The sequence below is a fragment of the Seriola lalandi genome, unplaced genomic scaffold, assembly GCF_002814215.2.
Source record: "Seriola lalandi dorsalis isolate HSWRI2012SDOR001 ecotype SW California unplaced genomic scaffold, Sedor1 jcf7180002054524, whole genome shotgun sequence".
NCBI classification, from domain to species: Eukaryota; Metazoa; Chordata; class Actinopteri; order Carangiformes; family Carangidae; genus Seriola; species Seriola lalandi.
In genome coordinates this window covers 1060444-1072985 of record NW_019525077.1, presented here as the reverse complement: position 1 = coordinate 1072985, position 12542 = coordinate 1060444, and the positions used below count along the sequence as shown (strand labels likewise).

The window sequence follows — 12542 nt, the reverse complement described above, 5'->3', positions numbered from 1 at the left end:
ATCAAACGGAAAGTGTAGAGTCAACAGATTCTAACATTTAAACCATATTTCTACACTGTATCATCGCTAAGGTAACAATAGAAACATCCGTCCGCCTCAGAGGCTTAAGGTTGTTTAAAACATATATACACCTGATAATTCGCACACCTACATCTGACTTTTGCCTTTCATCTATTTTTATTTCATTTATTTTCATACCGTGTCTCTATTTGCTTGGTCTTTTATTGTGAAGTACTTCATGACGTCTGATCTAAGAAGATGACACTAGACTTTATTTCATTAATGCAAAATTATGTAGTGTAGACAACAGTTAACGTTAGAACAAATTCATATTTACTATATTAAATCAAATTATTTTAGGAACACTTTGTTAATTTTTGGTGGTTCATGATAAAAAAAGTGTATTTTTAATAAGATATGTCCAAATACAGTTTGTTTCGCCCTTGCATGGGACGTTGTGTTCCTTTTGATCTAGTTGCTACTGACAACAATCCTTAAACCTTTTGTTCTTAAGATTTTTATAAACACTTCTTGTTGCTATTTATAAGAGACATTGTCAAAAACTTAACACACTGAATTTAAATAGACAGCGTAGGAGAGTGTGCAGGTCGTCAGTCCTCTCTGAAATCAGCTGCTGTCATGTTCGGCTTCAAGTCACTGGTCTGAATGGATGTGAAACCTTAAAGTGTGAGTCAGAGAAAACATCTAAGGGCTTTTCTTTCTTCTCCTTCCACAGGAGACAAGTCCACTTCATTCCTTGACCGACACACATCGTGCTGAGCAGCTTCGCTACTACAAGTCCAACTGCTTGTCCAGGTTAGACGTGTGTGTGCGTGTGTGTTTGTGTGCACGAGAGAGTGAGGGGAACAGGTGTCATGTGCAGACTGGAAGCTGATAGCCACAAATACAACTGGCACTGATTACTTTTTTACTTTATTCATGACCGTAGAATCAAAGGTCGCAGAAGGTCAGAAGGCGAGCTAACTAGCTAACATATAATGTAAGTCTGAACTTTAAAGGTCAGCTAGGCTAATTAGCTTACCTATGGTTAAACTGCATCTTTTTTTCAGTGGCTAGCAGAGGCGCCACATTTCAGCTCAGATGTCTGCTCTCTGATGTCCTGCCTCGCTCTCTGGACTTGTTGTTCAGCCAGGAGATCTGTTGTTCTTTTGCTTCTTTTATGTTTTTTGGCTTTGTCGAAAGCTGACAGGAACTGAGAGGACACACACGGGGGGTAACATCTACCATTATTGTTTATATACATTCAGATGAAAAGTGCACAACCCGCTGAATTACAAATTCATACAACATCAACTAAAGGTATTTATAGTGCATGTTTTAATAATAGCCATGTATCAAATGACAATGTAAAAGAACCTACAGTTCCACTCCAGTTAGAGACTGAACTCAGACAAAAAGAACAAGAAACAGTTACAGTTGTAATAATGGTCTAAAAATAGCAGAGCCTTTGCGTCTGTATTGACCTTGTTACCATTACTGGTGTATGTTGCGTGATGAAATGAGCTTTAGAGGACACAATCAGTCTTAAAGGGGCAGAACAAGCCTTGTTTTTTGGGCAAATATTTACAGCGACGGTTACGATGCCGACAAAAGAGATTATATTTCTCCATCATGTCCGCAACCTCTCATCATGACCAGGATCTGTGCGACCCCGTGTGCTCTACAACTGCGTAACAGTGACGACGAAAGAGGATTAGTGTTCGGGACAATGTGTGAAAAGCAGCTGTGATCACAGGACATCTGTGATGTCAACAAACAACTTACGAGAGTTTTTTTGGTCTTCGGCTACACATGACCAGTGACTCAGTAAAAAAACATTTCACTTGTGCACTTAACCAAAAACGTGTCTTCAGCTGTTTTTCATTCCCTTGACTCACACATTTATCCAGTATTGACAGGGACACGAGTTTAAAGCGGCTCCACGCTGATGGAGAAACAGACCTGCTCTCTTTTCCTGTTACTTGTAAATGTTACTTTAGAGTCAAGAGGCATATCAGTGGTTTGGACACGTGTCCATTAGAGTCAGTGACATTGGACTGGGCATGAATCACAGTGATGCCCCCCCCCACCCACAAAACTAATCCTGTCCCACTAAGACTGAAGCCAAATTGCTTTGAGCTCAGATGACCTCAGCAACCATCAAACCATGTTGACTGGGTGTATATCTGCAGAGCCTCCAGAGACCAAACACGATGTTTTAATGTGTACAGCTGCAATAATTAGTCGATTAATGGGTTAGTCAGTCGACACAAACTTACTTGTCATTTTTTTACGCAGAAGAGCCAAAAATCAGCTTGTTTCATGTTTCTCTTTGTTACTGAACTGCTTTGTGTTGTTTGGACTGTTGGCAGGCATTTTTCTCTATTGTCTGATATTTTAATTGATTAATTAAGAAAATATTAGATGGATAAATCAATGATGAAAGTAACCAGTGAGCTATTTAGTTTCATGATGATGTAGTGAGGTGTTTGAAGTCTGATTTAAATTGTTTCGTCATTTCCAATTGGACAAAAAATTAATGATATAGAAAAATGGCTCTCACCACAAGATCTAATGTGTGATGACCAAAGGCGTAGCTTTGGTCTGAACATTGGTAGAGACGCAACAAGGCATAAAAATATCATAGTGTAGTTTTATATATATATATATATATATATATATATTCTAATACCTCTCTGTACTATGTCATAGAAACATCATAGTATGACTTTTTTCCTTATACATAGTATAGTTATATACTTTTTAATGCCTTACTATACTATGACTTTATGCCCTTTTATGACTCTCTTATACATAGTATAATAAGGCATAAAGTCATAGTATAGTTATACATACTTTACTATACTATGACTCTCTTATACATAGTGTGTCAAAAAAAAAGTCATAAAACCATCATGGTACAACTTAATCTAACAAAGGTCCACTCAACATAATGGGTATTTTTACTTTTATAGTTAAAGTACATTTTGAATGCAGGACGTTTACTTGTGATGAAGTACTTTTATGGTGTGGTATTTGCTCCTCCTTACTTAAAGTAGGCATCTGAATATTTGCTCCACCACTTGTTACACTACATCCTAACAATAGACGTGTTTGTATTTCAGCCCTGAGATGAGTCCGCTGAAGTCTGTGCCTCAGATTAGAATAGACATGGACCCAGACGATGATAATTCATTCTACTGGAAGAGCAGAGGATCTGAAACATCTCTGTAGAGCACTGAACCACCGTCGGGCGAATCCTGCAGCATCCGCAACACAACTCTCTCTGTCTTTTACTCACTTAATATTAAAAATACTGTCTTTTTTTTTTTTCTATTAATGGAACAGTTTTAAAACCATTTCTTTCCTCACTATCTTCTCGTGGTCTTTGTCCCACAGCTCCACAGTAAACAGTCTTTGTGTCTGACTTGAACACAGTTAAATGTAACTCCTTACTTACTCTTCTGTTCAGCTCCTGCCACATACCGCTGATCAACAGTAAAATGCTGCAGCTCTCTGACCATGCATGGAGTGATGGAGTGCCCTCCCTGCTCTTTTTATATAAATATATATAAATATCATCTGTCTGAATTTTTATATAAATCAAATTACTCTAATAACATTTTCCTGTAGCAGGAAAATTATGTTTTTATAGCTCTACCTCTTGTTTTAGATTCAATGCTTATTATGAACAAATGCAACATGTTGATTTTTGACGCAGCATGGGGTTTTGATATTTTCTCTCTGGCTTCTTGCAGAGATGAAATGATTCAAGAGATTCACTGTATTATAGCTTGTGAAGGAAATGTGTGCAAATAGATATTTTAAGTAAATTAACAGTTAATTAACAATGCATATTTGTATGTGCAGATGAGATGAATATTTTTATCATCACTTTTTGATGCAGTTTTGATTGCTTCACCTTCTCTTTCTAATTTTCTGAATCTTTCTTTCACATGTTCAATTCAAAACTTTTGTTACTTGTTTAAATTAAATCAAACGTGTCTATCTTTTTTTTTTTTATGATTATGTTGTGTGTGTATGTTGGTAACCTTTTCTTATGTCATTTTTTTTCTTTGTGGGTAGAAAACAGTTCAGCGATACATAATCATCTGATTTTCCTCAGCCAAACTTAAACTCTAATTAGGAGTTCATATCATAATTACTTGTGCTTTACCTAAGTGGCTTATAAGAGATTGATCCAGACTGAAATTCTTATCGTAACAATATGAGAAGGGAATCAAATCCATGTAAGCCTCATGCAGTGGGACGGGCTCGTTTCTTTTTGTCTCAGCTGCTGTTGGAATTATCTGATGTGAAAATGGAAACACGTTTCATTTTGTTTTGTGTATTAAAAGGACAGATTTGGATTTTTTTTTTCAAGTCCATCTTGACAGAATATTCACATGCCCGTGTGTACATTGAGGCGGCGACTGGTCACTGTACTTATTCCTCCTGGCAAAGTGAGCCCTTTGTCGTGTGACTCCAGTGTCAGACACGGGGGACAGAATATCAGCTGATGTAGCTCACAACAGAAATGCACAACTATATCTGAGATCACTTGTAGTTCACAGCTCTTCCAGCAGGGGGCACTGACAAGTTATTTTTCAACATCATCATTTAAAAAAACAAAAATAATAAACCTAAGAAATCCATATCAAGATGTTTGTGTTGCAAAAAAAAAAGTCTACAATACACAGACAATATATTGATTTTTGAGAAATCAGGTTATAATCCACAGTGCTCGTTTTGCATTAAAAAGCATTTTACTAACTGAATAAACCTGCCGTTTGGGCTTGAGGACTTGTCGCTATGACAACAGATCCAGACAAACAAAAAAACAAGTTAATCACGAGTGTCGAGTTCAGCAAAACTACATGAAACTAACAGGACGTGTCCCTGCGCTGCAGCTCAGTGAGCAAACGCCTCTGTACCACAAAGACCATAACTTCCTCCGTCTAACAGCTGAATTCAGGAGTGCATTTTGTCCCCCAGTGTAGTCGCACCAAGAAGGGACTGTTTCATGGCCAGTATGAACAGGAGGGATGATAACAGTGATTTACGCAACATATATGCCATGTGATAGACTTGCTAAAACTTCACAGCATTCCCTACAGAGCGGCCAGTGAGTCCAAAGTCACATAGAGAAAAAAATAAAGCCCCTCAGATTGGACAGCTTGACTTGTATTGGCCAGTATTACCTACAGAACAAAGTGTGGCTTCTTTAGCACTGTTCATCATCACCGTATCCCCACTGTATCTCTGACAGGCAAACTGAAGCGCTTTCTCACTTTGATTTTTAGGTCTCAGTGGGTCACGGATTCGATTTGAAGTCCACGCCGTCCTCAGCACCACTACAGAAACACAATTAAACTGTGTGATAAATGAGCCGCCTTCTTCCTCTGTAAATCCTGTACATAAAGGCATGTCGGCTCGAAACCAAAACGCAGCAAGTTACTTTGTACCACCACTGGTCAGTGTGTTGAATTTGTTTTTGTCCGTTTGTTTCAGTCCATCAGCCGAAGTAACTTTGTACATCAGTGTTTTTTAGCCGTCAACAGCCGAACGTGTCTGGGTCATGTTATGTGGGGAGTTGTTAGTGTAAAGTGTGTCATACTGTGTAAGCATGTCAGACAAAAATCTGCAACATGAAATCAAAAACTTGTTAATGATGTTAATTATAGCGTATGAAATACTGATACTTTTTTTTTTTTTTGGATTAACTTTTTGTGAATTTTTAGAAACAGGTGAAATTGTTTATTTTAGAATTTATATTTTTCAAATGAAATGTATATTGAAAATAAACAGAAATATCAGACAGTGATGGTGTGCTGCCTTTTTTGGGAAACGCTTTACACTTTCCGCCATTTAATGAACCGTTTATACCAAATTTTAAAACACAGTTGTAATAAAATATATTTTCATGGGAGAAGCTGATTGTTGACAAATATTGTACATTAACTTGTAAAATGTCCTTATATCTGCATTATAGTGTGTTACAAATCATTTATAAAAAAAATCTTATATTGTATTTATAAATGCTAAAGAGGGATAATAAACTGTTACCATTATATGAAATAAGAAAAGAATAAATTAGGTAACTGATGGAGCTGAGATGATCAGTCGATCGTTTAAGCAAAAATTCCAAACAATCCTGAGTTCCAATGTTTTTGTTCCTTTTACTTAGGTGACAGTAAATCAATTAAGAATTAGTGTTTAGGACTGGTGATTGGACAAAAACTATTTGGATACATCAACTTGAGTTTTAGGAAATTCTTTTTTTTTATGGACCAAATGATTATTTGTCGGGTCTCAGTTTAATCACAGTTAACTGAATATTTTCACATTTCTTACTACAAAACAATATGTCACCTTGGACTTTAGAAAACTGATGGTCATTTTTTTTTTTTTTTTACTAGATTCAAATATATTAAAGACTAATTAATCAATAATGTGAACAATCATTGTAGCATTTCAAATCTCTAATTATATTTTTTCTTTTATCTCCACACATCACTTGGCAACATAGAAGAATATAATACTACTCACTGCTTCCTGATGAGCAGATGACGTTCCTCATGGTTTCTGGGTCAGTAGCTCCCTCTAGTGTCAGAGCAGCAGCATCACAACCTGCAGACGAGAGGTTCAGTTACCTCAATGAAATCCCTTCAGGCTGGAGAAATACTATTACTACTACCACATTCTGAAAATACATACATACAGTGTACTACCACGTACCACTAGTGCCAGTGCTACTCCTATTTCTGCCACTACCACAAGTACTACTTCTACTTCTACTGCTGCTGCTGCTGCTACTCGTCCTCAGGTCAGTCTGTGCTGCAGGGTTCAAGAGTCAAGTACTATTGGCAGGAGGTTAACTACTAGTTTAATGTGTACTTTTGTCTGAAGGTAGGAAAAGCTGAAGTAGATACTTCGAAAAATCTAGATATCTGTGTAGCAGAAGTACAACGTAACATTTTAAACCTACCACAAAAACGAAACACACAAATCAAAGCAGTGATGGTGAATTTGTTGATGTCATTTCACTTCTATGTCTAATCAGGAGCTTCCCAGTTCATTAGCAGATACCCAATTACAGATCAGTAAATTACAAAACAAAATGACCAAGTTAATGACATGAAAACGTGACCTGTATGAAGGTGACTGCTCTTTGTTTCCACTAGAGGACGAACAAGAGCTGTGGAGGACAGATACAGAGTGTGTGTGTGTGTATGTGAGAAAAAAAAAGAGCAATACATTGAGAACTACTATTGCTGCTACAACTACCACCAGCAGCACTACGACTGTACTACTAACATCACTACTGCTAGTACCACCACATGTACTACTACCACTACCATTGTTAACTACTACTTCAAACTGTATCACTTTCATCGCTGTACTTGTACCATTACCAACAACTGTACTAGTACTGTACTACTAACACCAACACTACTGTTACCACAATATGTACCACTACCACCACCAATACTACTGACAGAAACTGAACATGCACACATACAGTGTACAAGTACCCATCCCAGTGCTGAGGTCAAAGCTTTAATTTGTCCACCCTCTGTAGTTTGTGTTTACTGCTAGTTAGCTGTAACACTTTAATCTACGGATCCTGTATTTTTCTTGCAGACTTTCCTTAAACTTTGCTGATATTTAGCTGTTGATTTTTTAAAATGTTTTATTTATTTCCAAGAAAGGCCAGTACCAGTGCAGAGGGCAGGTACATAACAACTATAACCACTAACTCTCTCTACATTTCCATTTCCAGTAGCAAATTGCATCTGCCCTTTCTTATAATTTACAGTAATACCAGCTGAGACTTCCTCTTTTATTCATCCTGTGAATTATTACAGGTGATGAGGGATCACAAGTGGCCATTAAAATCCTTTTAAAGGTTCACCTGCCAAAAAAGACAAACTACAGGTTTACCATTTAACTTCTGCACTTAAAAGACTGTGATTGGCCTGTACAGAGTGTATTTTATTAATTAAACTGTATAATTATCACAGGGGGCGTGCTGTAGGAGTCATGGAGGAGGCATGAGTTGACACTTGGCCACTGATGAATGAAAAAAGGAATGAAAGTAAAAGATAATAATCACAAATGACAGAGCAAAGAAGAGAAGGAGACAATACAAGAGAAAGATTTTCCCACTGACAACGAATATAAACTGAACAGATATGAACCGTATCATTAAGCTGCTGCGTCTCAACACCGTGAATAATCACAGAGCTGCAGCTGTGATCCACAGCGCCCCAAATACTGTGTTCGCCCGCTGACGTCATGCGGCGTCACTGCTGTAAGAACTCACTCCAACACCAACAGATCAAACAACAACATCACGTTGTTGTTCTGATGCTATTTTGTGGGTTTTTCAGTGTTTTGTGATTTTTATTTACCTACAAGAAAAACGACAAAGACGTCACAACGATGTCAACAGCAGCTGAAAGCTTTATTGACAAAATGTGATAAAAAGGCAGAATGTGAAAAGCACAGATATTTTGTTAAGTGTCCTCAACAGAATTCCCACTGAGGGATTTTGATCAGTTTAAGGAAAAAGTTTTTAAGGACAAGTGTTCACTTTTGGAAATCAGATTCAGCCTTGATTTGATTCTCACTTTAGTGGCAGACTGATCCCCCCCTGCCCTGAATGGTTTTACATTTTGTTTCTTTTGCTCAGATGACACTTGCTCTGTATTTTAATTTATAATATAACTGATTCAATGATTTTCTGATTGATGGATTAATGAACTTATTATTTCAGTTCGGCATTGTTCAGTTAACTTCAAACATGAGACTGAATGTGTGTATGTGTGTGTGTGTGTGTAAAACAAGTAATAGTGCCATGTCTAAATGTAAACCCTTGAAGCCTAATAGCTTGTATTAGGTCAAAGTAATGTACTGTAAATTATAAACACTATAAAACTTCTGAAATCATACAACAGATCGATTAATCAATAATTAATCAATATAATAATAATCGTTATAAACCTCAACTCAAGCCCCTCAAATTTACCTTTTAGCGGGACCCCACCCCTAGGTTGGGAACCATTGGAAAATCCAGCTATCTGTAAATAAAGAAGGTAAATCCAGCAGTAAAATGTTGCTTGTGTTGCTGATGAAGATGTTGCTGAATTTCCTTGTGTTTTGTCTGTCTGCATGTGTCTGTGATGCAGTGCATTGAACTCTCAGGGCCACCGTACAAGTGCCCATAAATGGTACTTAAGTTTCTCCTGAGTGTCACACGCATCACACAAATACACAAAGGCTTCAGACTAAAACTATAAGCTACAACACAATGATCACAAAACAGAAGCCAACCACTTAAAACTCGAGGTTTAGAGTTTGCAAATGTTCATACTCATTTTTCATACTAATGCCACTTAATGTGAAGCGTTCAAAACAAACACAAACACAAGCAAAGTGGGTTGCAATTAACGTACACAGGCAAACACAGCCTGCATGCCAGGCGCACAGCATTAGCTGACTAATGTGTACCAACTAAGAAGAAAACAAACAGCCTACTACTCAGCTCTGGGCAAATATGCAAACAACTTTAAACAGCAGAATAAATCATCTACACTTTGACAAAGACTCCTCAGTGACACACAACAAGGGAAGAAGGTGCAAAGGAAAAAGTTTTCTAGTCAGAGAGAAGAGAAAAAGAAAACGAGAACTTGGCAGACTCTCACGAGACTGAGTCAGAGGCTTATTTCTGCCATATTTGAGCAGTAATAAGAGTTGTAGAAACATACTGAGCGCACAGATGGACAGTGGAACAGCAGACCCCCCCCCCCCCCTCGGAGACTTTTCTACCATGGAAACTGCCAAGTAAGTAAGATGCCCTTGTTACAAATGAGCTGAAAATTTTGTCTTTTCAGACCTTTACGTTACATAAAATAAATTTGTAATAAAATTTTATGTGTAGTTAGGACCTGCAATATATTAAAATAGACATTGTCGATATTTTATGATTTTCGTATCCAAAGCCTGTTACATCTCTCCAGCAGGATTTTGGAAAGTACAGAGAGATGAATTTTGCCAATGTTAGCCTTTAAATGTCGAGGTGAAAGTAAGGACATACATTTAGTAAGTACTGTATATAATGACGACTCTTAGCTACTTGTACTTTACTTGAGTAATTCCACTTTATGCTGCTTTATACTTCCACTTCAATATAATTTAGAAGCAACTACTGAATTTCTTCGTGCAATATTTTAACTGTAAGTTTTGCTATTGCTTAATAGCTAACATTAGCATTAACAGCTGCAAGTTCTCCAGTGGTGAAAAGCAACAGCAGTGTTAATTCTATATCTCTCTCTATAACGCTTTGTCTTCTGCTGAAGTTAGCATGCTAACCAGCTAGCCACGACCCGTCTCGCCACTTTCCAATAGCGACTCACTGTAGTCTCCAATCTGCCCTGAAGACGTAGCGCTGCTCAGAGGACGTATGATAACCTGGTGTGTTATAAAGACAATGATGGCCGAAGGTCTTGTCAAGCAACAATCACCACCACTGGCTCCCAGCGAGAAACTACATTTATATGTGAGCAGCTTTTCCACAACTGACAAAACCTTGAAGCGTGGAAGTTGTGTTGTTGCAAAACACTCAAAATGCACACTAGCTACAAACCAGCAGCCAACCCAGCTGACCTCAGAGCAACAAACACTTTCATGAGACCTTAGGCTGGTAATACTCAACAAGCTGAAAAATTACTCAACCAAAAACAAAAAAAAAAAAACAAAGTTTCTTCAGCTCCCACTAATATTTTTTTCCGATAATCCAGATTAAAGCAGCTCTGCCCCCAGAGAAATGTTGCATAACTCCACACCTAATGGGCTCAGGTAAACACGGCCGTTACATCTCAGCTGATGAAGTCTGGTTGTGTGATCTCGGACAGATGGAGAGGAGGCTGTGCAGTTTGTCTGCTCACCTGTGAAGAAACCTCTCTTTGCTCCCGATCCCTTCACCACCGACTCTGTGAAACAATCACTTTGTTGAGCACGACAACACGAGCGTTTACTGTGTTCATACACCTCATAGCCGCGACGGCGTCCGAGCGCGTTGACACAAGGTTTTTCGAGCCTGGCTGGATGCACAGATATTCACCTCGTCCAGTGAACCCAGATGGGGCTCTGAGGACGAGGGAGAGAGGACCCACACGGTGTTTTATTACCAATCCTAGCTGATATGCTCAGAATCTACTTTGTCATTCTAGGTCATTGTCAAAACAACAAAACAGAAAAACAGAACATTCACATTCTGTCTTGACTGGACTGATGCGACACATGGTGACAGCACGTGGTCCAGAGTCAAGATTATAAAGCTGTGGTGATGACTAGCACTGGGAACACACCACCTGCATTGCATGTACCAGCTCTATGATTTTACACAGTTTGCAGGCTACTTGAATGTTGCATTTCTTTTCATTATTCATTTAAGATAAACACAAGAAGCTTGTGCTACAGAAAATGGACCAGACTCAGTGAATAGCTCCCTAAGCTTAACATGTCCTATGATAACTATTAATTTAGCTATATAGACTAATGAGCAGTGATAACTAACATGTCTTTGGGGTCATCAGGTGGGAACCTCCTTTCACCAGTGTTTCGTCTAGTTGGTCCCACGACACCTCCAGGAGGCTAGACAGTGATCACTGGCGTCCCAGAGTCACTCCCCTAATGCCAGCCATCACTGCTCCTCACACCACGACTATTTTCTTCATCTTGCCTATGCTACCACAAACAACACCATCATCAACTCTGACAAAACACACTAGCAGATTAAGCAGATTCAGCAAACAAACTCCCCTAAACAGTTGGAGAAAGTGGCGGCCATTTTGAATGAGGGAGGTAGAGTCAAGGAGAGATGCCTTTTGAGAATTAATTTATGCCAGAAAATGTCACTAAAATGCCACTGTCTCCACATGCAGCTGCCAAAATGATTAAAAATACAATATATATATTTTTTTTCCATGTTGGTTTCATATTCATATTCAGCCTAGACTTTTAAACTGGTGAAAGGTGTCAGCTTTACATAATGTTGCTGGTGTGATGTCAACAGGACTTTTCTCTGTCTATTTTTGATGGGAACTGCAAATGTCACGTGTGAAAAATAGTCGAGACGCCACATCTCTAGATCACACTAGGGTTGTCACGATACCAAATTTCTGTTTCGATACCGATACCAATATGTATTTCGATATTTTTCGATACTTTTTGTAAAAAATATTTCATTATATTATGTATTGCCTTAATGGGTTATTTAAATATTTAAAGAATGTAATTTAATTTTTAAAAATATATTTTTTAATGCATTTATTAACCATGGACATGTTTTAGCTCTCTGTTTGCAGGCTACTGTAGGTTTACTACTGGGCTGGGAGGGGCTTTGTACTTCTTTCATTGACATTACAGTGCAGTGAACTGGTGAACAACATTATCACCTGTCGTTCTTGACTGAAGTCTCGGAACAAGTCCGCACGGTTGTCCTTTAAATGTTTCGACAGGTTTGAAGTGTTGCCTGC

At 38.1% G+C, this 12542-nt stretch overlaps 1 protein-coding gene and 1 long non-coding RNA gene across 7 annotated transcripts in view; one reads left to right on the top strand and one right to left on the bottom strand.

The window, feature by feature from the left end:
* Positions 1-5824, top strand: part of slc4a4a (solute carrier family 4 member 4a) — a 53982-nt gene extending 48158 nt beyond the window's left edge. For 5 of the 6 annotated variants that reach the window (XM_023414408.2, XM_023414407.2, XM_087176072.1 and 2 more), the window contains 2 exons: positions 737-816; positions 3126-3214. In XM_023414408.2, coding sequence (XP_023270176.1) covers positions 737-780 — 44 coding nt within the window. In that variant the 3' untranslated portion in view covers positions 781-816; positions 3126-3214. Of the gene's footprint in view, positions 1-736; positions 817-3125 lie in introns of all 6 variants that reach the window. The other variant, XM_023414403.2, reaches the window with a different exon arrangement.
* A 590-nt stretch (positions 5825-6414) lies between these two features.
* LOC111660958 (uncharacterized) overlaps positions 6415-12542 on the bottom strand; it is a 75916-nt gene continuing 69788 nt past the window's right edge. Inside the window, exon 6 of the long non-coding RNA XR_002761185.2 lies at positions 6415-6630. This is a non-coding gene — a long non-coding RNA (uncharacterized LOC111660958). The remainder of the gene's footprint in view (positions 6631-12542) is intronic.